The sequence below is a fragment of the Symphalangus syndactylus genome, chromosome 3 (genome assembly GCF_028878055.3).
Source record: "Symphalangus syndactylus isolate Jambi chromosome 3, NHGRI_mSymSyn1-v2.1_pri, whole genome shotgun sequence".
NCBI lineage: Eukaryota > Metazoa > Chordata > Mammalia > Primates > Hylobatidae > Symphalangus > Symphalangus syndactylus.
The window spans coordinates 135,594,874-135,617,787 of NC_072425.2; the positions used below are offsets into that span (position 1 = coordinate 135,594,874).

The 22,914-nt window shown below is 44.8% G+C and overlaps 2 protein-coding genes and 1 pseudogene across 8 annotated transcripts in view; 2 read left to right on the forward strand and 1 right to left on the reverse strand.

The window, feature by feature from the left end:
* TMEM25 (transmembrane protein 25) overlaps positions 1-1,374 on the forward strand; it is a 14,787-nt gene extending 13,413 nt beyond the window's left edge. The window contains exon 9 of the transcript XR_010120108.1: positions 72-1,374. The gene's annotated coding sequence lies outside the window, so the exon portion shown is untranslated. The remainder of the gene's footprint in view (positions 1-71) is intronic.
* Positions 1-20,212, reverse strand: part of IFT46 (intraflagellar transport 46) — a 22,484-nt gene extending 2,272 nt beyond the window's left edge. The window contains exons 1-11 of one of the 7 annotated variants that reach the window (XM_055273335.2): positions 19,836-20,086; positions 19,049-19,145; positions 14,124-14,248; positions 13,612-13,691; positions 11,623-11,775; positions 10,787-10,926; positions 9,129-9,203; positions 8,872-8,965; positions 8,339-8,467; positions 5,891-6,012; positions 5,464-5,530 (exon numbers count right to left, since the gene is read on the reverse strand). In XM_055273335.2, the coding sequence (XP_055129310.1) occupies positions 5,464-5,530; positions 5,891-6,012; positions 8,339-8,467; positions 8,872-8,965; positions 9,129-9,203; positions 10,787-10,926; positions 11,623-11,775; positions 13,612-13,656 (825 nt within the window). In that variant the 5' untranslated portion in view covers positions 13,657-13,691; positions 14,124-14,248; positions 19,049-19,145; positions 19,836-20,086. Of the gene's footprint in view, positions 1-5,463; positions 5,531-5,890; positions 6,013-8,338; positions 8,468-8,871; positions 8,966-9,128; positions 9,204-10,786; positions 10,927-11,345; positions 11,410-11,622; positions 11,776-13,611; positions 13,692-14,123; positions 14,249-19,048; positions 19,146-19,835 lie in introns of those variants that run through there. The other 6 variants (XM_055273334.2, XM_063636550.1, XM_055273336.2 and 3 more) reach the window with 6 other exon arrangements.
* On the forward strand, positions 14,241-15,448 carry LOC129479728 (large ribosomal subunit protein uL18-like; annotated as a pseudogene).
* Positions 20,213-22,914: the final 2,702 nt, after the last annotated feature.

Sequence of the window (22,914 nt, forward strand, 5' to 3'; positions counted from 1 at the left end):
CAGCCTAGCAAAATAATACAACATGCTATTTTTTCCCCCTGATCAGTAGGAATTGGTCATATGTTTTATAGGTAAAATACACTGCCATACTCTTTTCCTGTGGGAATCTGTGAAAAAGAAACTGATACCAAGTTATGGGCAAGTATTAACAGTTATATATGCATTACTTGGTGTTATAATGCCTAATGATTCCAGGACACCATATGAACAGAGAAAATGGGCATGACATCTAACTCAGGTAACAGGCTCTCAATCTAAACAAGTCACAGTGTGAAGTTTTTAAACTACTGGTTTTTTAAAACTTCTTTTCTCTTTTTACAAAAAACAGAGTACATATAGTTCTGCAACTTGCTGCAATTTGCTTTTTTCATTTAACAACATATCACTGCTATTTCTTCATATTAGAGCAAAATAAGGCCAAATAATATTCCATTGCATAGTATTTCATTGAATGGATGTACTGCAACCTAGCTATTCAATCCCCTAATCAGACACCTTCCCCTCAACTACAGCTTCAAAATGCTCTGAGGAAAGAGACTGTTTCCAAATTCTGTGCGTTTACAATCAATTCTTCATATACAAAAAAAACCTGTCTTTGTAGAGCTTACATTTTAGTAGGGAAGAACAAAATAAGTAAATAAAGTCTATGGTATGTTAGAACGTAAGTGTTACCGAGAAAAAGTAGGGACAGAGGGTGGGGAATGCTGGGGAGCTGGTGCAGCAGTTTAAACATGATGGCTAGGAAGGACCTGTTGGTCATCTTTGTTCAGTTTCCTTTTCTTTTTTGATACTTTAAAAAAATTCTTTTTTGAGATGGAGTCTTGCCCTGTTGCCCAGACTGGGGTGCAGTGGCGTGATCTCAGTTCTCTGCAACCTCCACTTCCTGCATTCAAGCAATTCTCCTGTCTCAGCCTCCTGAGTAGCTCGGATTACAGATGTGTGCCACCACGCCTGGCTAATTTTTTTGTGTTTTCAATAGAGACAGGGTCTCATCATGTTGGCCAGGCTGGTCTCAAACTCCAGACCTCAGGTGATCCACCCGCCTCAGCCTCCCAAAGTGCTGGGATTACAGGCACGAGCCACAGCGTCCAGCTCCTTTTACTTTTCTTTTCTTTTTTTCTTTTTTTTTTGAGACAGAGTCTCGCTGTTTCGCCCAGGCTGGATGCAGTGGTGCTATCTTGGCTCACTGCAGTCTCTGCTTCCCGGGTTCACGCCATCCTCCTGCCTCAGCCTCCCAAGTAGCTGAGACTATAGGCGCCCGCCATGGCACCTGGCTAATTTTTTGTATTTTTAGTAGAGACGGGGTTTCACCGTGTTAGCCAGGATGGTCTTGATCTCCTGACTTCGTGATCCGCCCGCCTTGGCCTCCCAAAGTGCTGGGATTACAGGCGTGAGCCACCGCGCCCGGCCTTTTTTTTTTTTTTTTTTTTTTTTTTTTTAATAGAGAAGAGTCTCTTATTGTTGCCCAGGCTGGTCCTGAACTCCTGGCCTCAAGTGATCATCCCACCTCAGCCTCCCAAAGTGCTGGGATTACAGGTGTGAGCTACCGTGCCTGGCCCAGTTTCCTTTTCTTATTAATATATAAGAGCTCTTTGCTTGGATAGTAATTTTTTCTATTATATACATATATAAAATATTTTTTCTCAGACTGCCACTGTCTTTTAACTTTGTTTATGGTGTCTATTGGTATGTAGAACCTTTCATTTCTATGAGTTTAAACTGTCACATTTTCTCCATTATGACTTTTTTTTTTTTTTTTTTGACAGAGTCTCACTCTGTCATGAGGCTGGAATGTAGTGGCGCGATCTTGGCTCACTGCAACCTCCGCCTCCCAGGTTCAAGCGATTCTCCTGGCTCAGTCTCCCGAGTAGCTGGGACTACAGGCATGCACCACCATGCCTGGCTAATTTTTGTATTTTTAGTAGAGATGGGGTTTCACCATGTTGGCCAGGATGGTCTCGATCTCTTGACCTCACGATCCGCCCGCCTCGGCCTCCCAAAGTGCTGGGATTACAGGTGTGCGCCACCACGCCCAGCTAATTTTTGTATTTTTAGTAGAGATGGGGTTTCACCATGTTGGCAGGATGGTCTTGATCTCTTGACCTCGCGATACGCTCGCCTCGCCCTCCCAAAGTGCTGGGATTACAGGCGTGAGCCACTGCACCCGGCCTTTTTTTTTTCTTTTAATAGAGATGGGTCTGTGTTGCCCAGACTGGTCTCAAACTCCTGGGCTCAAGCAATCCTCCCATCTTGGCCTCCCACTCCATTATGACTTTTTTTTTTTTTTTTTGGAGATGGAGTCTCGCTCTATTACCCAGGCTGGAGTGCAGTGGTACAATCTTGACTCACTGCAACATCCGCACCCCTCCCGGGTTCAAGAGATTCTCCTGCCTCAGCCTCCCGAGTAGCTGGGATTACAGATGCCTGCCACCACACCCAGCTAATTTTTAATTTTTTTAGTAGAAACGGGGTTTCGCCACGTTGGCCAGGCTGGTCTCGAACTCCTGGCCTCAGGTGATCTGCCCACCTCAGCCTCCCAAAGTGCTGGGATTATAGGCATGAGCTACCATGTCCAGCTCCTTTCTTCTTTTTTTTTTTTTTTTTTTTGAGACGGAGTCTTGCTCTGTCACCCAGGCTGGAGTGCAGTGGCGCAATCTCGGCTCACTGCAAGCTCCGCCTCCCGGGTTCACGCCATTCTCCTGCCTCAGCCTCTCCGAGTAGCTGGGACTACAGGCGCCCGCCACCACGCCCGGCTAATTTTTTGTATTTTTAGTAGAGACGGGGTTTCACCGTGGTCTCAATCTCCTGACCTCGTGATCCGCCCACCTCGGCCTCCCAAAGTGCTGGGATTACAAGCGTGAGCCACCGCGCCCGGCCTCCTTTCTTCTTTTTCTTTTTTTTTTTTTTTTTTTTGTAGAGAGGAATCTCCTATTGTTGCCCAGACTGGTCCTGAACTCCTGGCCTCAAGTGATCGTCCCACCTCAACCTCCCAAAGTGCTGGGATTTACAGGTATGAGCTACCATGCCTGGCCCAGTTTCCTTTTCCTATTGATATATAAGAGCTCTTTGCTTGGACGGTAATTTTTTCTATTACATACATATATAAAATATTTTTTCTCAGACTGCTACTCTTTTAACTTTGTTTATGGTGTCTATTGGTATGTAGAACCTTTCATTTCTATGAGTTTAAACTGTCACATTTTCTCCATTATGACTTTTTTTTTTTTTTTTGAGACAGAGTCTCACTCTGTCACCAGGCTGGAGTGCAGTGGCATAATCTCGGCTCACTGCAATCTCCACCTCCCGGGTTCAAGCGATTCTCCTGGCTCAGCCTCCCGAGTAGCTGAGATTACAGGTGTGCACCACCACGCCTAGCTAATTTTTGTATTTTTAGTAGAGATGGGGTTTCACCATGTTGGCTAGGATGGTCTCGATCTCTTGACCTCATGATCAGCCCGCCTCGGCCTCCCAAAGTGCTGGGATTACAGGCGTAAGCCACTGTGGCTGGCCTTTTCTTTTTGTTTTAACAGAGATGGGTCTATGTTGCCCAGGCTGGTCTCAAACTCCTGGGCTCAAGCAATCCTCCCATCTCAGCCTCCTACTCCATTATGACTTTTTTTTTCTTTTGAGATGGAGTCTCCCTGTATTACCAAGGCTGGAGTGTAGTTGCTCACTGCAACCTCTGAGCCCTCCTCCACCCCCGGGTTCAAGTGATTCTCCTGCCTCAGCCTCCCGAGTAGCTGGGATTACAGGCACCCACCACCACACCCAGCTAATTTTTGTATTTTTTTAGTAGAGATGGGGTTTTGCCATGTTGGCCGGGCTGGTGTCAAACTCTTGACCTCAGGTGATCTACCTGCATCAGCCTCCCAAAGTGCTGGGATTACAGGTGTGAGCCACTACGCCTGGCCTAAGCCACTGTGCCCAGCCTCAATATCACTTTTAAGTTTCTTATTACACTAAGAAATACCTAACTATCCTAATAGAATTAAATTTCCCTAAGTTATAAGACACTTGAATTTTTTAAAAAGAGAGAATTAAATTTCTCCTATATTTTATTTCATTTATTTTTTCAGTCATGCTCCTTCTGTATCTCCTATATTTTATTATATTACTTACATGGCTTTATTTTTACATTAACTCTTTTTTTCCCTTCTTTTATTTATTTGTTTATTTTTGGAGACAGAGTTTCCTTATGTTGCCCAGGCTGGTCCTGAGCTCAAGCAATCTTCATGCCTCAGTCCCCAAAATTATAGGACTACAGGCATGAGCCACTGTGCCCGACCCACATTAACTCTTTAATTCATCTGAAATTCACATATGTATATGGTTGAGGCAGAAACCTACTTTAATTTTTTTCAAATAATTGTCTCATTATACCCTAATTCTATCACCAATCATTTAAAAAACTATCTTTCTTGGCCAGGCGCGGTGGCTCACGCCTATAATCCCAGCACTTTGGGAGGCAGAAGCAGGTGGATCATGAGGTCAGGAGTTCAAGACCAGCCTGGCCAAGATGGTGAAACCCCATCTCTAATAAAAATACAAAAATTAGCCAGGCACGGTGGCAGATGCCTGTAATCCCAGCTACTTGGGAGTCCGAGGCAGGAGAATTGCTTGAACCTGCGGGGGGGCGGAGGTTGCAGTGAGCCAAGATCATGCCATTGCACTCCAGCCTGGGCAACAGAGTGAGACTCTGCCTCAAAAAAAAAAAAAAAAACTATCTTTCTTATATATCAAATTACCACATATACATGGGTTTCATGTGTTACCATTAAAAAGTTAATGAAATCCTCGCACTTTGGGAGGCCAAGGCAGACGGATCACTTGAGGTCAGGAATTTGAGACCAGCCTGGCCAACATGGTGAAACCTTTTCTCTACTAAAAATACAAAAATTAGCATGGTGGCATGGTGGCAAGCACCTGTAATCCCAGCTACTTGAGAGGCTGAGGCAGGAGAATCACTTGAATTGGGAGGTGGAGGTTGCCGTGAGCTGAGATCATGCCACTGCACTCCAGCCTGGGCGACAGAGCAAGACTCTATCTCAAAAAAAAAAAAATTAATGATCGCTGGGTGGAGTGGCTCATGCCTGTAATCCCAGCACTTTGGGAGGCTGAGGAAGGAGGATTGCTCGAGCCCAGGAGTTTGAGAACAGCCTGGGCAACAAAGCAAGACCTTGTCTCTACCAAAAATTTAAAAACTGGCTGAATGTGGTGGTGCGTGGTAGTGCATGCCTATGGTCCCAGCTACTGGGAAGGCTGAGGTGGGAGGGTCGCTTGAGCCTGGGAGGTAGAGGCTGCAGTGAGCCATGATCATGCCACTGCACTGCAGCCTAAGAAGAGCGAGACCCTGTCTCAAAAAAAAAAAAAAAAAGTTACCAATAATGGAGGAAGAGAAAAAACACTGGGCCCTAGAGTGAATACTGTACTTTCTTACCCTACCTCCTGCTACCTTCCACTCACCTTGCCCAAAAGCTCTTCAAACTCTGGGGACCATTCCTGCATCAGTGTGTCAATGTCGGGCATGGGCCTAAAAGTATAAAGGTAAATATGAACAAGAAGCGTGAACTGATACATCAGCAACCTCTGGATCAGCATATTCTAGGATGAAGGAGAAGTCTTCAATCTGGCACATCAGGAAGGCTTCAGGAGAACCTAGACTGCGCATACCAAAGTTACCCAGGGCCTGGGGTTTGGAGGAGCTAGCTAAGTAATACTAGAGAAATTATAATCTTTATGTCTACAATCTCAGCCAGTAGTTGCCAGGATCCACAGGACCTCAGGTTGATCAAATATGTTCCCAGCCTCTGGGCCTCTTCTCAGGAGCAATAGTTCACGGGCAGTGAAGGTTACTGTGTGTTACTCTTGCAAAGAATGTGGTATTTCTTACCTGGTGTAGTGCACAGTCGCAGGGGGCTTAGAACGGTGTAATTCAGAGATGCTCTCAATCCACGTATCAATGGCTTTGGGATTCTTTTCTGCATCTTCCAGGCTTTTTACTTTCATATGTTGCTAGAAAAGTAAAGAGAAAGCCTAGCTGATGGCACTGAAGTAGCTCTCTTGTTTTTACAGTGTCTCATTATATCTGCTGCTGTTTCATATTCAAGCTTGCTGATGACAGCTGCTGCCACATGAAACAGCAGCCAAATGAAGGGGATAGGAAACCCTGATAATATCTGCTGCAGCCAGGCCAGGCATGGAAGTCACACTTGTAATCCTAGCACTTTGGCAGTCTGAGGTGGGAGGATCAGTTGAGGCTAGGAGTTCAAGACCAGCCTGGGCAACATAGTGAGACCTTGTCTGTACTAAAAATTTAAAAATTAGCCAGGCGTGGTGGTGTGTGCCTGTGGTCTCAGCTACTTGAGAGGCTGAGGCAAGAGGATCACTTGAGCCCCGGCGTTTGAGGTTGCAGTGAGCTACGATTGTGCCACTGCACTCCAGCCTGGGCAAGAGCAAGATCCTGTCTTAAAAAAAAAAAAAAAAGCCAAGTGCAGTGGCTCACACCTGCAGTCCTAGCACTTTGGGAGGCTGAGGCAGGAGGATCACTTGAGGTCAGCCTAGACAACATAGGGAGACCCTGCCTCTACAAAAAAAAAAAAAAAAAACACCTAGCCAGGCATGGTGGCACACATCTGTGGTCTGTCCCGGCTACTTGGGAGGCTGAGGTAGCAGGGTTGCTTGGGCCCAGAAGATCGAGGCTACAGTGAGCCACAGTCACACCACTGCACTCCAGCCTGGGTAACAGAGCGAAACTCTGTCGCAAAAAAATAATAATAATAATTTGCTGAAGCCATGGAAAGGGAGCAGATCAAAATGGCAGGACTAACCATAATGAAATAACATTTAGGCCAGGCTTGGTGGCTCACGCCTATAATCCCAGCACTTTGGGAGGCCGAGGTGGGTGGATCCCCTGAGGTCGGGAGTTCGAGACCAGCCTGACCAACATAGAGAAACCCTGACTCTACTAAAAATATAAAATTAGCTGGGCATGGTGGCACATGCCTGTAATCCCAGCTACTCAGGAGCCTGAGGCAGGAGAATCGCTTGAACCCAAGAGATGGAGGTTGTGGTGAGCCGAGATTGTGCCATTGCATTCCAGCCTGGGCAATAAGAGTGAAACTGTCTCAAAAAACAAACAAACAAACAAAAAAAAACATTTCACACCTACTAGGATGGTTAGAATAAAAAATACAAACAAAAAGTATTGGTGAGGATGTGGAGAAACTGGAACTCTCATTCATTGCTGATGGGAATGTAAAATGGTACAGCCACTTTGGAAAACAGTTTGGTAGTTCTTCAAATGGCTAAACATAGAGTTTCCATATGGCCCAGCAATTCTACTCCTATGTATATACCCAACAGAATAACAATATATACCCACACAAAAACTTGTATACAAATATTCAAAGCACCATTATTAATAAGAGTGGAGAGAACTAGACAATGAATAAAGAAAATCTGATAAATCCATACAGTGGATATTATTCAGCCACAATAAAGGAATGAAATCATTACCAGGGTCTAGGAGGAAGTGGGAGAATGAGGAGTGAATATTAATGGGTATGAAGTTTCTTTTTGAGATGATGGAATATTCTAAATTAGGTAGTGGTGATGGCTACAAAACAGTGATTATATTAAAACTAATAAGTTGTACAATTTAAAAGGCTAAACTTGCTGGTATATAAATTATATATAAAGCTGTCATTTAAAAAATACAGCTGGCCCAAAGCAATAGCCATCTTTTTTTTTTTGAGATGGAGTCTAGCTCTGTCGCCCAGGCTGGAGTGCAGTGGCATGTTCTTTTTTTTCTTTTTTTTTTTTTTTTTTTTTTTGAGGCGGAGTCTCCCTCTGTCGCCCAGGCTGGAGTGCAGTGGCGCGATCTCGGCTCACTGCAAGCTCCGCCTCCCGGGTTCACGCCATTCTCCTGCCTCAGCCTCTCCAAGTAGCTGGGACTACAGGCGCCCGCCACCAGTGGCATGTTCTCGGCTCGCTGAAAGCTCCGCCTCCTGGGTTCACGCCATTCTCCTGCCTCAGCCTCCCGAGTAGCTGGGACTACAGGCGCCCGCCACTACACCCTGCTAATTTTTTGTGTGTGTTTTTAGTAGAGACGGGGTTTCACCGTGTTAGCCAGGATGGTCTCGATCTCCTGACCTCGTGATCCGCCCACCTAGGCCTCCCAAAGTGCTGGGATTACAGGCGTGAGCCACTGCGCCCGGCCCCATCTCTTTTGACAGGCAGTAAGCCAATTATATGAGTGCCGGCAAGGCCTCCTCCGCTCTTAGGCCTCCTCCGCTCTTGGCCCTCTCCAGCTGGGGCCTATACTAAGCTAGTCTCTTACTGTGATGTTGTGCTGCTTAGAATTCTCTGTTAACCAGAGGGAGAGCACTGTAGGGTCTGACTGCTTTGTAGAAGGTTCATCCAATACCAATAGGCCAAGGTTGTCGGGCTTTCCATCAGGACGTGGGACCTGGTTAAGAAAAAGGTAAGAAAGCAGAAAGGAAAATGTTTCCAATACGTTAAAGAGGAAGAACTCTTCTGGTTCATCATTATTACTAGTATTAAAAGCATGCTTATCATGCTGTACCCAATACTATCCAGAAAAAAAGATATGATCCATAGCAGCTTAAACATAAACCTGTTGTCATAGATAATTAGGAAGCAAATACATGACAAACTGTTAACGTATAATGAGATATTAAGTATTATTTAAGAGCAATGAGTGTAATTTGGAGTTGAGAGCAAGGTTAAGAACTCCAGTGAAATGAACATGACTAGCCAATGCTAGTCAAAGAAATTAGGGAAACTGTTAAAAGTAACAGGGGCATCCGAAGAAACACTTAAGGAGTCATTTTCAGGATGTACTGACTATACCTTTAAGAATGCATCAATATCCCCGACAGCTGGGATAAAATCAGGAATGAAAGGCTTCAGTTTGTGGTCCAGGTCAATCAACTGAGGTGTGTACCTAGGAGATATTGCCAAGGGAAGGTGGAGACAGTCAGAGAAAGTTACTTTACTAGTCGGGCTAAAAAAAATCTAAGGGGAATGGCCCTGTTTCAGACTAGAGATAGGAAAGGTTTGGGGCAAGGGAGGGATAGTGGGGTATGGTGGGAGGTCCTAGTACTCACCTACTGATGTACTGGAAGAGTTCCTTAATTTCAGCAGAAACTGGCAAATGCTCATAATCTGCAGGGTCATAGGCCCTGGGAAAAGGAAAACAGTTTGTTCGAGGTGGCCAGAGAAGAGCAGAGGTGGCAGAGTCCTAGGTGCTGGTGTGTTACTGACTATAGGGACATGATCCTGACGCTAGCTTCTGCCTCTCCAATATCTGCCTTTCCTGGTGGCTTGCAAGGCAACTTTAAGGTTGATTGTACTTAACTCTCAATTATCTCTGACTCTGAAGGACAGAGGTGCAGAAAATCCAAAACAATATTTCTTTGACGTTAAAATGTAGCATAAATGGTTTTCCTTTTTTTTAATGAAAGGATGACAAGGAAAGGTAGAACAAGAGATTTTAGGGCTGGGCATGGTGGCTCACACCTGTAATCCCAGCACTTTGGGAGGCCGAGGCAGGCGGATCACCTGAGGTCAGGAGTTCAAGACCAGCCTGGCCAACATGGTTGAAACCCTATCTCTACTGAAAATACAAAAAGTAGCCAGGTGTGGTGATGCACACCTCTAGTCCCAGCTACTCAGGAGGCTGAGGCAGGAGAATCGCTTGAACCTGGGAGGCAGAGGTTGCAGTGAGCCAAGATCACACCACTGCACTCCAGCCTGGGTGACAAAGCAAGACTCTGTCTCAAAAAAAAAAAAAGATTTAAATATTTAAATATCTGAGATGAAAATAGTTTGCACCAGAAAAAATTTTTATAGAAGTGTTTTTAGCAGTGGTATTATTATTTTTTTAAGTTAATTATTTTTAAGACAGGGTCTCACTCTGTTGACCAGGTTGGAGTGCAGTGGCCTGATCATAGCTCATTGCAGTCTCAAACTCCTGGGCCCAAGTGATTCTCCTGCCTCAGCCTCCCGAGCAGCCGGGACTATGGGCACACACCAGTATGCTCAGCTAATTTTTAAAAAATTTTTGGGCAGCTGGGTGCAGTGGCTCACGCCTGTAATCCCAGCACTTTGGGAGGCCGAGGCGGGCGGATCACGAGGTCAGGAGATCAAGACCATCCTGGCTAACAAGGTGAAACCCCATCTCTACTAAAAATACAAAAAAATTAGCTAGGAGTGGTGGTGGGCGCCTGTAGTCCCAGCTACTCGAGAGGCTGAGGCAGGAGAATGGCGTGAACCCGGGAGGCGGAGCTTGCAGTGAGCCGAGATCATGCCACTGTACTCCAGCCTGGGTGACAGAGCAAGACTCCATCTCAAAAAAAAAAAAAAAATTTTGTAGAGACGAGGTCTTGCTATGTTGCCCAGGTTGGTCTTGAACTCCTGGCCTTAAGCAATCCTCCCACCTCAGCCTCCCAAAGTGCTGGGATTACAGGCTTGAGCCACCATGCCTGGCCACCACCTTTTAGATTTACTCAGCAAAATATCATGTAACCCCCAAGCCCACAAATGTTTCAGATAGTAAAGTGATACTATAGGACTGGATAAGGTAGTGGAGTCAGAAAGGGAAGAAAACTCATTATTATGTTGGGTTTCTGAGACATCTGAAAATCCTAAATACAGGAGATCAAAAGAGATGCTGGAATTTCACTTCTAACTGACGTCCTCCCACTCCAGTGTTCTGAAGGAGGTATTCTGAAGAACACCCTTGGCTTGGGTGTTCTTTCCTCACCCTTCCAGAGGGGCTCCATGCTCTTCATCATCATCATCAGAATCAGAATCAGTTTCAGATGAATCATCATCATCATCGTCGTCATCATCATTTTCAATAAAGCCCCGTTGAGGTGTCAACTGTGAGGTCTTTTTCTTCTCCTGAGATAGGGCAGGGCAGGCATAGAAAGCTTCAAGTAAAAAAATCAAATGTACCTATGCCCAGTTCTCTATTGCTCTAACCAACACCCCAACCACCTGGCACCTCATCACCAGAAAGAGAAGGGGGCACTTCCCAGAAGGGGCTTGAGAGCCTTCTTCTGCCCCTGCTCAGCTACAAATGGGGACTCTACTTTCTAGAACCATATTCCATTTCTCTACTTGAGGCTGGGGCATAAATTCTATCTAATTTTATCTATTGTACATATTACTTAGATCTTCAGGGCTCTGCATACACTTCAGACAGCTTCGGCCCGAAAAGCTATGGACTTTCAAAGAAGAGGATGGCAACTCTAGTTATTATGGAAGAAAATCGGGGAAGATGAAGTGGGAATAGAAACTTTAGGGGTCTTAATACTCACAAAGACCATAGAGAGGAAATCTAATACTTAATTTGCAAGACTGCCCAGCGTAAGCTGCTTGAAACTATCAAAAGAAGAAAGTTCAAAATCAACCTTGTGCTCATCGAACCAGCGGTCCCAGAGACTATAGACTTTCCATTTTTGTTCACTGACATTTCTCTTCATGGAGTATCTGACCTATCTGTATTTCCCTTCCAATACCCCATAAATTACATAAAATGACTACACATTCTCTCTCAAGATAAACAGCTCTTTTGCTCTTGGCATTATAACCTACCTTTCTGTGCTTCTGGCTCTCTCTGTACCATCCCACCCTCTCAAGTCCATGAGAAGGGGTCTGGTGGCACTTGAGACTTGCAGGGGCAGGTGGAACAGGGTCCATGTCTTTGCCTCTGTGGCCTGGAGCCTGTGGCATGCCCTCCCTTAGGACCTGAAGGATGACCAATTGGCCCCCTTTAAAAGTAGGTTTTCAAAATTTGGTTTCTATGTACCATATGGCTTATACTGAGGTTAACACATTTGATTCCAGTTGTTTAAAATTAATTTGTTTTTATGGTAAAGCAGCTATTGGCACACAAAACTGTGACACGTTACAGGACACCAAAAACTGCTTTTGGTCACATTTTGCTCTAAGAATAACAAATTTATTATACACAGATAAAAGTATATTCTAACTAAGCTGTAATATGCATGGCAGATAACGAAACAGTTGCAGAATTTATTCAGTGACTATGCCTTATTAGTATATGGTTGATAAGAACTTTCTAGAGCATTCTTTCTCAATTCAAGATTTGCCAAAATTATCCTTAGTCACATAGGAAGCAGTTTTGGCAGAGGGAACTTTTAAGAATATGGTCAGCCCAGGGTGGTGGCTCACGCCTGTAATCACAGCACTTTGGGAGGCCGAAGCAGGCGGATCATGTGGTCAGGAGTTCGAGACCAGCCTGACCAGCATGGTGAAACCCCATCTCTACTAAAAATACAAAAATTAGCCAGGCATGGTGGCGCACGCCTATAATCCCAGCTACTCAGGAGGCTGAAGCAGGAGAATCGCTTGAACCCTGGAGGGTTCAATACAGCTGGGTACAGTGGCACGATCTTGGCTCACTGCAACCTCTGCCTCCCGGGTTCCAGTGATTCTCCTGCCTCAGCCTCCTGAGTAGCTGGCATTACAGGCACCCACCACCATGCCCAGCTAATTTTTTGTATTTTTAGTAGAGATGGAGTTTCGCCACGTTGGGCAGCTGGTCTCAAACTCCTGACCTCAGGTGATCTGCCCGCCTCGGCCTCCCAAAGTGCTGGGATTACAGGAGTGAGCCACTGCACCCGGCCAACACAAATGGTTTTTAAGAAATCATACGTGCAACTCTAAGGTCCTATGTGTTTCTAGAGAGGTGGGCATCTTGCCATCTTTCTTTCAGAAGTAGGGTGATTCTCTAGGTTCACAGAATAACTAACAGCAGCCAACATCTGGGTCTTAAGACCTCAAAATTAAAATCTCTTTCACAACATACTGGCAGTATCACAAGTATTGACAATGAAAAAATGCCTAGACTGATAATTTCAAACTCGCTTTAGCATAAAATTACCTGGACTGCTTCCTAAAAAATATAAATTCCCAGGCTTTTACTTTTAAGATTCTGGGCGGGGACTGGGAATCTGTATATTTAAAAATAAGTACCTCGGTTGAGTATTATGATCAGGAAAGTTTGTGAAACACTGGCCTACATTATGTGAAATTCCTCACCAAAGTCAGTTGTAATAGTAGGCTTTATTCCTGAAGAAGGGTCAAAATCTCAAGGCTCTTTGTAACTGATTTTCCTCCATGAGCTCAAAGGTCCCTAACCCCTGGAGGTGAGTGTTCAAGAAATGTTTACCACCGGGCGTGGTGGCTCACGCCTGTAATCCCAGCACTTTGGGAGGCCGAGGTGGGCGGATCACGAGGTCAGGAGATCGAGACCATCCTGGCTAACACAGTGAAACCCCGTCTCTATTAAAAATACAAAAAATTAGCCGGGCGTGGTGGTGGGTGCCTGTAGTCCCAGCTACTTGGGAGGCTGAGGCAGGAGAATGGCTTGAACTCGGGAGGCGGAGCTTGCAGTGAGCCGAGATTGCGCCACTGCACTCCAGCCTGGGCGACAGAGCGAGACTCCGTCTCAAAAAAAAAAAAAAAAAAAAAGAAATGTTTACCATTGAACTGGTGTCATCTCTAACTACTAAAAACCCAAAGCAGAAATTCTACAAGAAGCTGTGAGTTTTACTGTACCTTGTTATTTTCCTCTTCATACTCATCACTGCTGTTATCAGCCATAGCCTTGTTAGGAAGATGGGCAGAATGAGGAAGTCCTTAGAAAAAAAGTTTTTCCTTTAGATTATTGTTAATATGATTTTTAAATACAAATATTTTTTAGTTTGTAATATTTTATGCTCTAACCATTTTATAAAACAAGGTTTATTGGAACATCTGGCTAAAAAGACAGGAGACTGAATTCTAGTCATGGCTCTGCCAGTTCAATTCAAGATATATTTACTAAACATTACTGGGCTTAAGGCATTAGGTTAGACATTATACTAATCAAATCATCTGCCATTACATAAATCATATAAACTCTGGCCAGGGGCAGTGGCTCATGCCTATAATCCCAACACTTTGGAAAGGGCAGGCAGGAGGATCACTTGAGCAGAGGAGTTTGAGCCTAGCCTGGACAATATGGCAAGATCTCATCTACAAAAAAAAAAAAAGAAGAAAAAAAATTAGCTGGGTGTGATGGTGTGCACCTGTGGTCCCAGCTACTTGGGAGGCTGAAGCAGGAGGTCTGCTTAAACCCAGGAGTTTGAGGCTGCAGTGAGCAGTGTCCAGTGTTCATGCCACTGCACTCCAGCCCGGGCAACAGAGTGAGAGCCTGTGTCAAAAAAAAAAAAAAAAAAAAAGAAAGAAAGAGAAAAATAGACACTCTGCCCTTAGTTTACACATTAGTCAAATGAGGTTAATAACTAGTAAAGTACAGAGTGCTGAATTTATACTAAGAGTGGGTTTGAAGACAAATTACTTAAAATGATTTTGCCTTTCCACCCCCTAGCACTGCTGGGCCGGCAGGTCTCTGTTCCACAGGATGGGGTTTATTAAAGTTGTTAAGAATAAGGCCTACTTTAAGAGATACCAAGTGAAATTTAGAAGATGATGAGAGGGTAAAACTGATTACTATTCTCAGAAACGCTTGGTGATACAGGATAAAAATAAATACAACACACCCAAATATAGGATGATAGTTCGTGTAACAAACAGAGATATCATTTGTCAGACTGCTTATGCCCGTATAGAGGGGGATATAGTCTGTGCAGCATATGCACACAAACTGCCAAAATATGGTGTGAAGGTTGGCCTGACAAATTATGCTGCAGCATATTGTACCGGCCTGCTGCTGGCCCGCAGGCTTCCCAATAGATTTGGCATGGACAAGATCTATGAAGGCCAAGTGGAGGAGACTGGCAATGAATACAATGTGGAAAGCATTGATAGTCAGCCAGGTGCCTTTACCTGCTATTTGGATGCAGGCCTTGCCAGAACTACCACTGGCAATAAAGTTTTTGGCACTCTGAAGGGAGCTGTGGATGGAGGCTTGTCTGTCCCTCACAGTACCAAACGATTCCCTGGTTATGATTCTGAAAGCAAGGAATTTAATGCAGTACACCAGAAGCACATCATGGGCCAGAATGTTGCAGATTACATGCGCTACTTAATGGAAGAAGATGAAGATGCTCACAAGAACCAGTTCTCTCAATACATAAAGAAGAGCGTAACTCCAGACATGATGGAAGAGATGTATAAGAAAGCTCATGCTGCTATACAAGAGAATCCAGTCTAAGAAAAGAAGCCCAAGAAAGAAGTTAAAAAGAAGAGGTGGAACCGTCCCAAAATGTCCCTTGCTCAGAAGAAACATTGGGTAGCTCAAAAGAAGGCAAGCTTCCTCAGAGCTCAGGAGCGGGCTGCTGAGAGCTAAACCAAACAATTTTCTATAAAGATTTTTCAGATAAAGACAATAAACTTATGGACAGAAAGAAAAAAAAAGATTTAACCTCTTTGAGTCTCAGTATTCCCACCTCTAAATGGGGTCACTAATATTTCTCACCCAGGCCTCTTATAAGGATCAAAGGAAAAAATTTATGTTCAAGGAACTGACCCAGGGCCTGGCAAATAATAGTCACAAGTTTGAATCTGAATCAGTATGCAAAGATAAGAGCAATTTTTAAATACTCTGAACAATTAAAAGTATAATTAATGCCAGGCGCAGTGGCTCACACCTGTAATCCCAGCACTCTAAGAGGTGGAGGCAGGCAGATTGCTTGAGCCTAGGAGTTCAAGACCAGCCTGGGCAACACAGCGAAACCCTGTCTCTACAAAAAATACAAAAATTAGGCCGGGCGCAGTGGCTCATGCCTGTAATGCCAGCACTTTGGGAGGCTGAGGCAGGTGGATCACCTGAGGTCAGGAGTTTGAGACCAGCCTGGCCAACATGATGAAACCCCGTCTCTACTAAAAATACAAAAAAATTAGCTGGGCGTGGTGGCACACTCCTATAATCCCAGCTATTTGGGAGGCTGAGGCAGGAGAATCGCTTGAACCTGGGAGATGGAGGTTGCAGTGGGCCGAGATCACACCATTGCACTCCAGCCTGGGCGACAGAGCAAGACTCCATCTCAAAAAAAAAAAAAATTAACCGGACATGGGGGCATGGGCTGGTAGTCCCAGCTACTGGGGAGTCTGAGGCAGGAGGACTGCATGAGCCCAGGAGGTCGAGGCTGCAGTGAGCCATGATCATGCTACCGCACTCCAGCCTGGGTGACAGAGCAAAACTCTGTCTCTATAAATAAAAAATTAAATTAAAATAAAAGTATAATTAGATGTAAGGCATTAACTGGAATGAAAACATGATAAATGATTTCTATATCAAATAAATGCAAATTAAACACCATTTTTTTATTTACTAAATTAGCCCAAATTAAAAACAAATTATAATATCCACAGCTGTCAAGAGCACAAACATGCTCAAGTCAAAAACCTAGGTGGCTAGGTCCCAAAGAATTGAAAACAGGGACTCAAATGGACACTTGTACACCTCTGTTCATAGCAGTGTTATTCACAATAGCCAAAACATGAAAACAACCCGAGTGTTCAGTAACAGATGAATGAATTAAAAAATGTGGCATAGGCTTGGCACAGTAGCTCATGCCTGTAATCCCAACACTTTGGGAGGCTGAGGTGGGTGGATCACAAGGTCAGGAGATCGAGGCCATCCTGGCCAACATGGTGAAACCCCGTCTCTACTAAGAATACAAAAAATTAGTTGGGTGTGGTGGCGTGCACCTGTAGTCCCAGCTACTCAGGAGGCTGAGGCAGGAGAGTCGCTTGAACCCAGGAGGCGTAGGTTGCAGTGAGCCGAGATCGTGCCACTGCACTCCAGCCTGGATGACAGAGTGAGATTCAGTCTCAGAAAAAAAAAAGTGGCATATACATGCAATGGAATATTACTCAGCCTTGAAAAGAAAGTCTACATTCTACAACACAGATGAACCTTAAAAACATCACACTAAGTGAAGTCAGCCACAAAAGGATAAATACAGTATGATTTCACTTATGTGGTTCCCAGAATAAGCAAACTCATAGAGACAGTAGAATAGTGGTTACCAGGGAGGAGTGGAAGCAAGCAATCGGGAGCTATTGTGTTGAAGGGTATGGATTTTCTGTTCAGGATGATCTGGAAATAGTGGTGATGGTTACACAACATTGTGAATGTACTTATTGTTATCTAATTGCACACTTAAAAATTGTTACAATGGCAAATTTTATGTTATGTATATTTTACCACAATAAACAAACAGAAACCCTGGATGTCATCCTTGATTCCTAACTCGAGTCAAATCCAATCCATCAGCAAGTCTTAGTGATTCTACGACAATCTGTCTTATACCGTATTTGCCTCTTTTCTTTATTCTCAACTTCCTCACCAGAGGCCAAGCTACTATTATCTCAACTCAGCCATCACAACAGTCCATTACACACATGACAGTAACACGGCCTCCAAAGCTCTGCTTATTATGCTTCCTGCCCTACCTCTCTGATCTGACCATATCATACGGTAGTGTCCCCTCTACCGTGAGCTGGTCTCTTTCAGGTCCTCAAACTAAGCCAAGTTCTTTCAGGCTTCAAGGTTTTTCACATCTCACATACTGTTTCCTCTTCCTGGTCTACTTTTCCTCAGTGTCTGGATCCCTGCCATCTATCAGTCTTACATGTCACCCCTTTAGGTCTTTCCTGACCACCCTATCAAAAGTGGGTCTCTGGCCAGGCGCGGTGGCTCATGCCTGTAATCCCAGCACTTTGGGAGGCCAAGGCAGGTGGATCATTTGGGGTCAGGAGTTCGAGACAGCCTGGCCAACATGGTGAAACCCCGTCTCTACTAAAAATACAAAAATTAGCTGGGTGTGGTAATCCCAGCTACTCGGGAGGCTGAGGAAGGAGAATCACTTGAACCCAGGAGGCGGAGATTGCAGTGAGCCAAGATCGCACCACTGCACTCCAGCCTGGGTGATAGAGTGAGACTCTGTCTCAAAAAAAAAAAAAAAAAAAAAAAAAAAAGTGGATCTCCTTCCTCACTGTTATTCTCCTTAACAGCAAACTATCTGCCTCCATCAGTGTGCACTTACCACATTGGGAATGTGTTTACTCATTTGTCATCTGCCTCCCATGATTACCAGCATCGGGATGGCAGGGACATTGTGTCATTTAACACTATTTACCCAAGTGCCAGGCATAAGGCTGGCACACAGTAGGCATTTTAAAATGCTTGTTGGCCAGGCACAATGGCTCACACCTATAATCCCAGCACTTTGGGAGGCCAAAGCAGAAGGACTGCTTGAGGCTAGGAGTTCAAGATCAGCCTTGGTAACATAGCGAGACCTCATCTCTATAAAATCAAGAAAAAAAAAGTTTGTTGAATAAATAAATAGTGTTCAGTCCTTTAAAAACATTCCACTGTGATTCTGGTTGGGGTTGCAGGCTAAGGGGAGGTTATGAAGCATCTTCAAAGCTGGGAAAAACATAAGTTTAAAAAAAAAAAGAAATGAGGCCGGGCGCGGTGGCTCAAGCCTGTAATCCCAGCACTTTGGGAGGCCGAGGCGGGCGGATCACGAGGTCAGGAGATCGAGACCATCCTGGCTAACACGGTGAAACCCTGTCTCTACTAAAAATACAAAAAATTAGCCGGGCGTGTTGGCGGGCGCCTGTAGTCCCAGCTCCTCGGGAGGCTGAGGCAGGAGAATGGCCTGAACCCGGGAGGTGGAGCTTGCAGTGAGCCGAGATCGCGCCACTGCACTCCAGCCTGGGTGACACAGCAAGACTCCGTCTCAAAAAAAAAAAAAAAAAAAAAAAAAAAAAGAAATGAAAAAGAACAGTGAATTCCTGGCAGACAGTGAGCAAAGCAGTAACATGAAGTAAATGGTGACAGGGTTGGATTGGGGGAAGATCCTCTAATTTGGAAGGCTATGATTTCTCCCCCTTAACTAGTTAGAAAACAAACAATGGCAAGTGAAGTAACTTGACGCTGAAAGTCAACATTTGCTATTATAAAATAGGAACTTCTTGAAGACAACTGTGAATCCATCCTGCTGTCTTTCAGTAGCATTTCTCTTCTTTCCTCTCTTACCTTGGTGTCTTGGGGTTGGAGTATAAATATTTGCAACCTCTTCGGAGTCGTTAATCTCTAGACGCTCATCATATGTCTGGTTTTCAACAACCGTGGTCTAAGCAAAGGCAGACATAATTACATAGCTCCTATCATGAGACATTAAGCACTCTGCCAGGAGGTATATTCCAAACCAGCATTATTGGCTCCTCTTCCTTACTCAAGGAACCAGTTTTTCACAAAACCATCACCCCATCCAAACTTTCCTTAAGGCTTCCTGGCCCTCGGTCAAGCAGTTAAGTCATTCTGTGGCAGCCCTTATTTAGGAACTGCTGGCAGGCTGGCTGAGGAACGAGGAAATCGTGGAAGGAAAGAGAGCCAACTTCTGCAGCTTCCCAAAGCTGTACGACCACGCGCAAGGGCAGAACACTATTCGTATGTGGATGGCCAAGGCTGTTGAGGTTTCTCAGGGAAGGCTGTAGAGGTTCTAGAAAGAGTTCTGTCTCTGGAGCCACCTCTGGGGTGGGGTGGGGTGGGGTAGGAGGGTCTCCGAAGAGAGGGGAAACTCCAGTCTCTAGGTCCCATCCAATAATCCCCAAATCATCACCTCCACTTTCACCCTTATTTGCAGATAGGATCCTACCTAAGTTTCTTGGGGAATAAAGGAAGCAGGACGGTTGGTGGTGAGGTGACGAAGGCACAGTTACCACGGAGATGGGAAGAGGTAACCGGGAATGGGGTAAAGGGGAGTCCTCTTAAGCCTCTCTAGAAAGACAGTTCCCTTTTTGCTGGGATGAGTACTAATTACCTGTAGCCCTTCTGAATCCGTCTCCTCTATAATGGAAAGAACCCCAGCCTAGGGCTGGGGTCTCACTCCAGTCTCAAGGCCAGGCCACTTTAGGATTCCACGCCAAGCAACCAGCCTGTTGTCAGTCGCTAGGCAAAAAGATAAATTTTAAAATTCGCGAGACTTGCTTCCACTCTCGTGATACCTCCTGCACGTTACGCCTCACCCGCGAAGGCTCTCCACGCAGGAAGACGATCAAGGGGTCACGGATAAAGCCTCTCTGGGCGGCCAAGTCGCCTGTTTGTCTATGGTTTCAGTCAATGCGTCTGTTGCGGCATCTAGCGGCTGTGGGTGGCAACGCCGGCTGATAAATTTCGGCTTTGTATAGAGTTAGCCCTCCAATCTGGAAACAAGGTGTGCATTTGTTCCCCTAGGACAACAATCTCTGGGGGTATAGAGTTAGCCCTCCAATCTGGAAACAAGGTGTGCATTTGTTCCCCTAGGACAACAATCTCTGGGGGTGCAGTTCCTCCCAGATCAGTCTTACCAGGATGTAGACACACATTGCAGGGGAAATTCCGCAGCACTCTGTACGTCCTTTTCTAGCACTATATTACATTATAGTCTTTTCCCTCCACAGGGTGCCATGGAATGGAACATACTTATAGTAATAAATTATTCCTTGTGTATCTGAGGTTCAAATTTAACTCTGTGTCCTGTCTTTCTTATTTGCTAAAGAAGACTGTGAACTTATTTAAAGCAGGATCTGTGTCTAATTAATTTTTAAACTTTGTAACACCAGTGCATTGCAGAAATTAGACACTAACAATGCTCATTGGGTGGATGAATCGAGGAATGAGTGAATGGAGATGTAAGGAACAAATATTTTCAAACTGTGGACATAATTAATTTGGGAAGTCAGGGAGAGAGAAACATAAAATATTGGAGGCCAGGTGCGGTGGCTCACGCCTGTAATCCCAGCACTTCAGGAGGCAGAGGTGGGAGGATTGCTCGAGTTCAGGAGTTTGAGACCAGCTAGAGAAACATAGCGAGAACCGCCCCCCTGCACTCTATTAAAAATGTTAAAAAATTTTTAAAAATTAGCCAGGTGTGGTGGCACGCACCTATAGTGCTAGCCACTCGGGAGGCTGAGGCAGGGGGATTGCTTGAGCCAGGGAGGCAGAGGTTGCAGTGAACCGAGATTGGGCCACTGCATTTACTCCAGCCTGGGCAACAGATCAAGACCCCGTCTCAAATATAAATAATGAATAATAATAATAATTTTTTGGTCGGGCACAGCAGCTCACACCTGTAATCCCAGCACTTTGGGAGGCCAAAGTGGGTGGATCACAAGGTCAGGAGTTCAAGACCAGCCTGACCAACATGGTGAAACCCCCGTCTCTACTAAAAATACAAAAATTAGCTGGGCGTGGTGACGCACACCTGTAATCCCAGCTACTCAGGAGGCTGAGGCAGGAGAATTGCTTGAACCCGGGAAGCGGAGGTTGTGGTGAGCTGAGATCGCGCCACTGCACTCCAGGCTGGGCGACAGAGCGAGACTCTGTCTCAAAATAATAATAATAACAATAAATTTTAAAAAGAAAATAATTTTGGAAATTTGACCCTGAAAACCTACCAGAGGTAAACAAGGAAAGTGCCTTTAAAAAATGAAAGACAGCTTTTCTGGGATACTGATAGTTAAAAATGGAATTGCATTAAAAAAAATTTGTGATCTGTTTTGCTCGTAATAGTGGATATGTAATGTGGAGTACTTACTATGTAGAGCACTTAGTTTTTTTGTGGGGAGCACTTCGAGTATATCATCTAATTTACTTCACAACCTTATGAGATAGATGTTACTGCCAATTTACAGATTAGGTAATTGAGGCTTAGACAGTTAAAGTAACTTGCCTAAAGTCACTCAGCTAATAAGTGCTGAAAATAGCAGCCAAACACAGGTCAGTCTGATTCCTAAGTCTCTGTTTTTAACCATTATAATATACTGCCACTATGGGACTCCTCAAGAAGCATGCTTACAGGGTTGCTTTTTCTTCTGCGGTTTAATTCAGCTACAGTTATATTTCCAAAGAAGCAGCATCAATTGGTCTTTGCTGAGCTTCTGAGATCCAAGTTGGAAGCCCTGGAAGGTGCCACAATAAGGCAATAGTTTCTAACAGGATTTTTACTTTTCTAAAAAAAATAAGAATTTGTTCCATCTTTCTTAAAATATGTCTGCTTTTTGTAACAAAAATTAAAATTGGGCCGGGCGAAGTGGCTCATGCCTGTAATCCTAGGACTTTGGGAGGCCGAGGCGGGTGGATCACCTGAGGTCAGGAGTTCAAGACCAGCCTGTCCCAACATGGTGAAACCCCCATCTCTACTAAAAACACAAAATTAGCCAGGTGTGGTGGTGCATGCCTGTAATCCTAGCTACTCAGGAGGCTGAGACAGGAGAATGGCTTGAACCCGGGAGGCGGAGGTTGCAGTGAGTTGAGATGGCACCACTGCATTCCAGCCTGGGCGACAGAGCGAGACTGTCTCAAAATAAATAAATAATAAATAAATAAATAAATAAAAGTTACCCCATAAATGTGTACAGTTGTTATCTTTTTTAGGACATTTCATCATCCCCTAAAGAAACTTTGTACCCATTGTCACTTTTTTTTTTTTTGAGACAGGGTCTCACTCTGTCGCCCAGGCTGGAATACATTGGCGAGACCTCAGCTCACTACTATCTCTGCCTCCGGGTTCAAGAGATTCTCCCACCAAGTACCTGGGACTATAGGCATGGGCCACCATGCCCAGCTAATTTTTGTATTTTTAGTAGAGATGGGGTTTCACCATGTTGGTCAGGCTGGTCTGGAATTCCTGACCTCAAGTGATCCGCCCACCTCAGCCTCCCAAAATGCTGGGATTACAGGCGTGAGCCCCCGCACCTGGCCAGTGTGTACAATTATTATGTGTCAATTAAAAAATTTAAAAATAGGCCGGGAGCTGTGGCTCACGCCTGTAATCCCAGCACTCTGGGAGGCTGAGGCAGGCACATCACTTGAGGTTAGGAGTTCAAGACCAGCCTGGCCATGGTGAAACCCCATCTCTA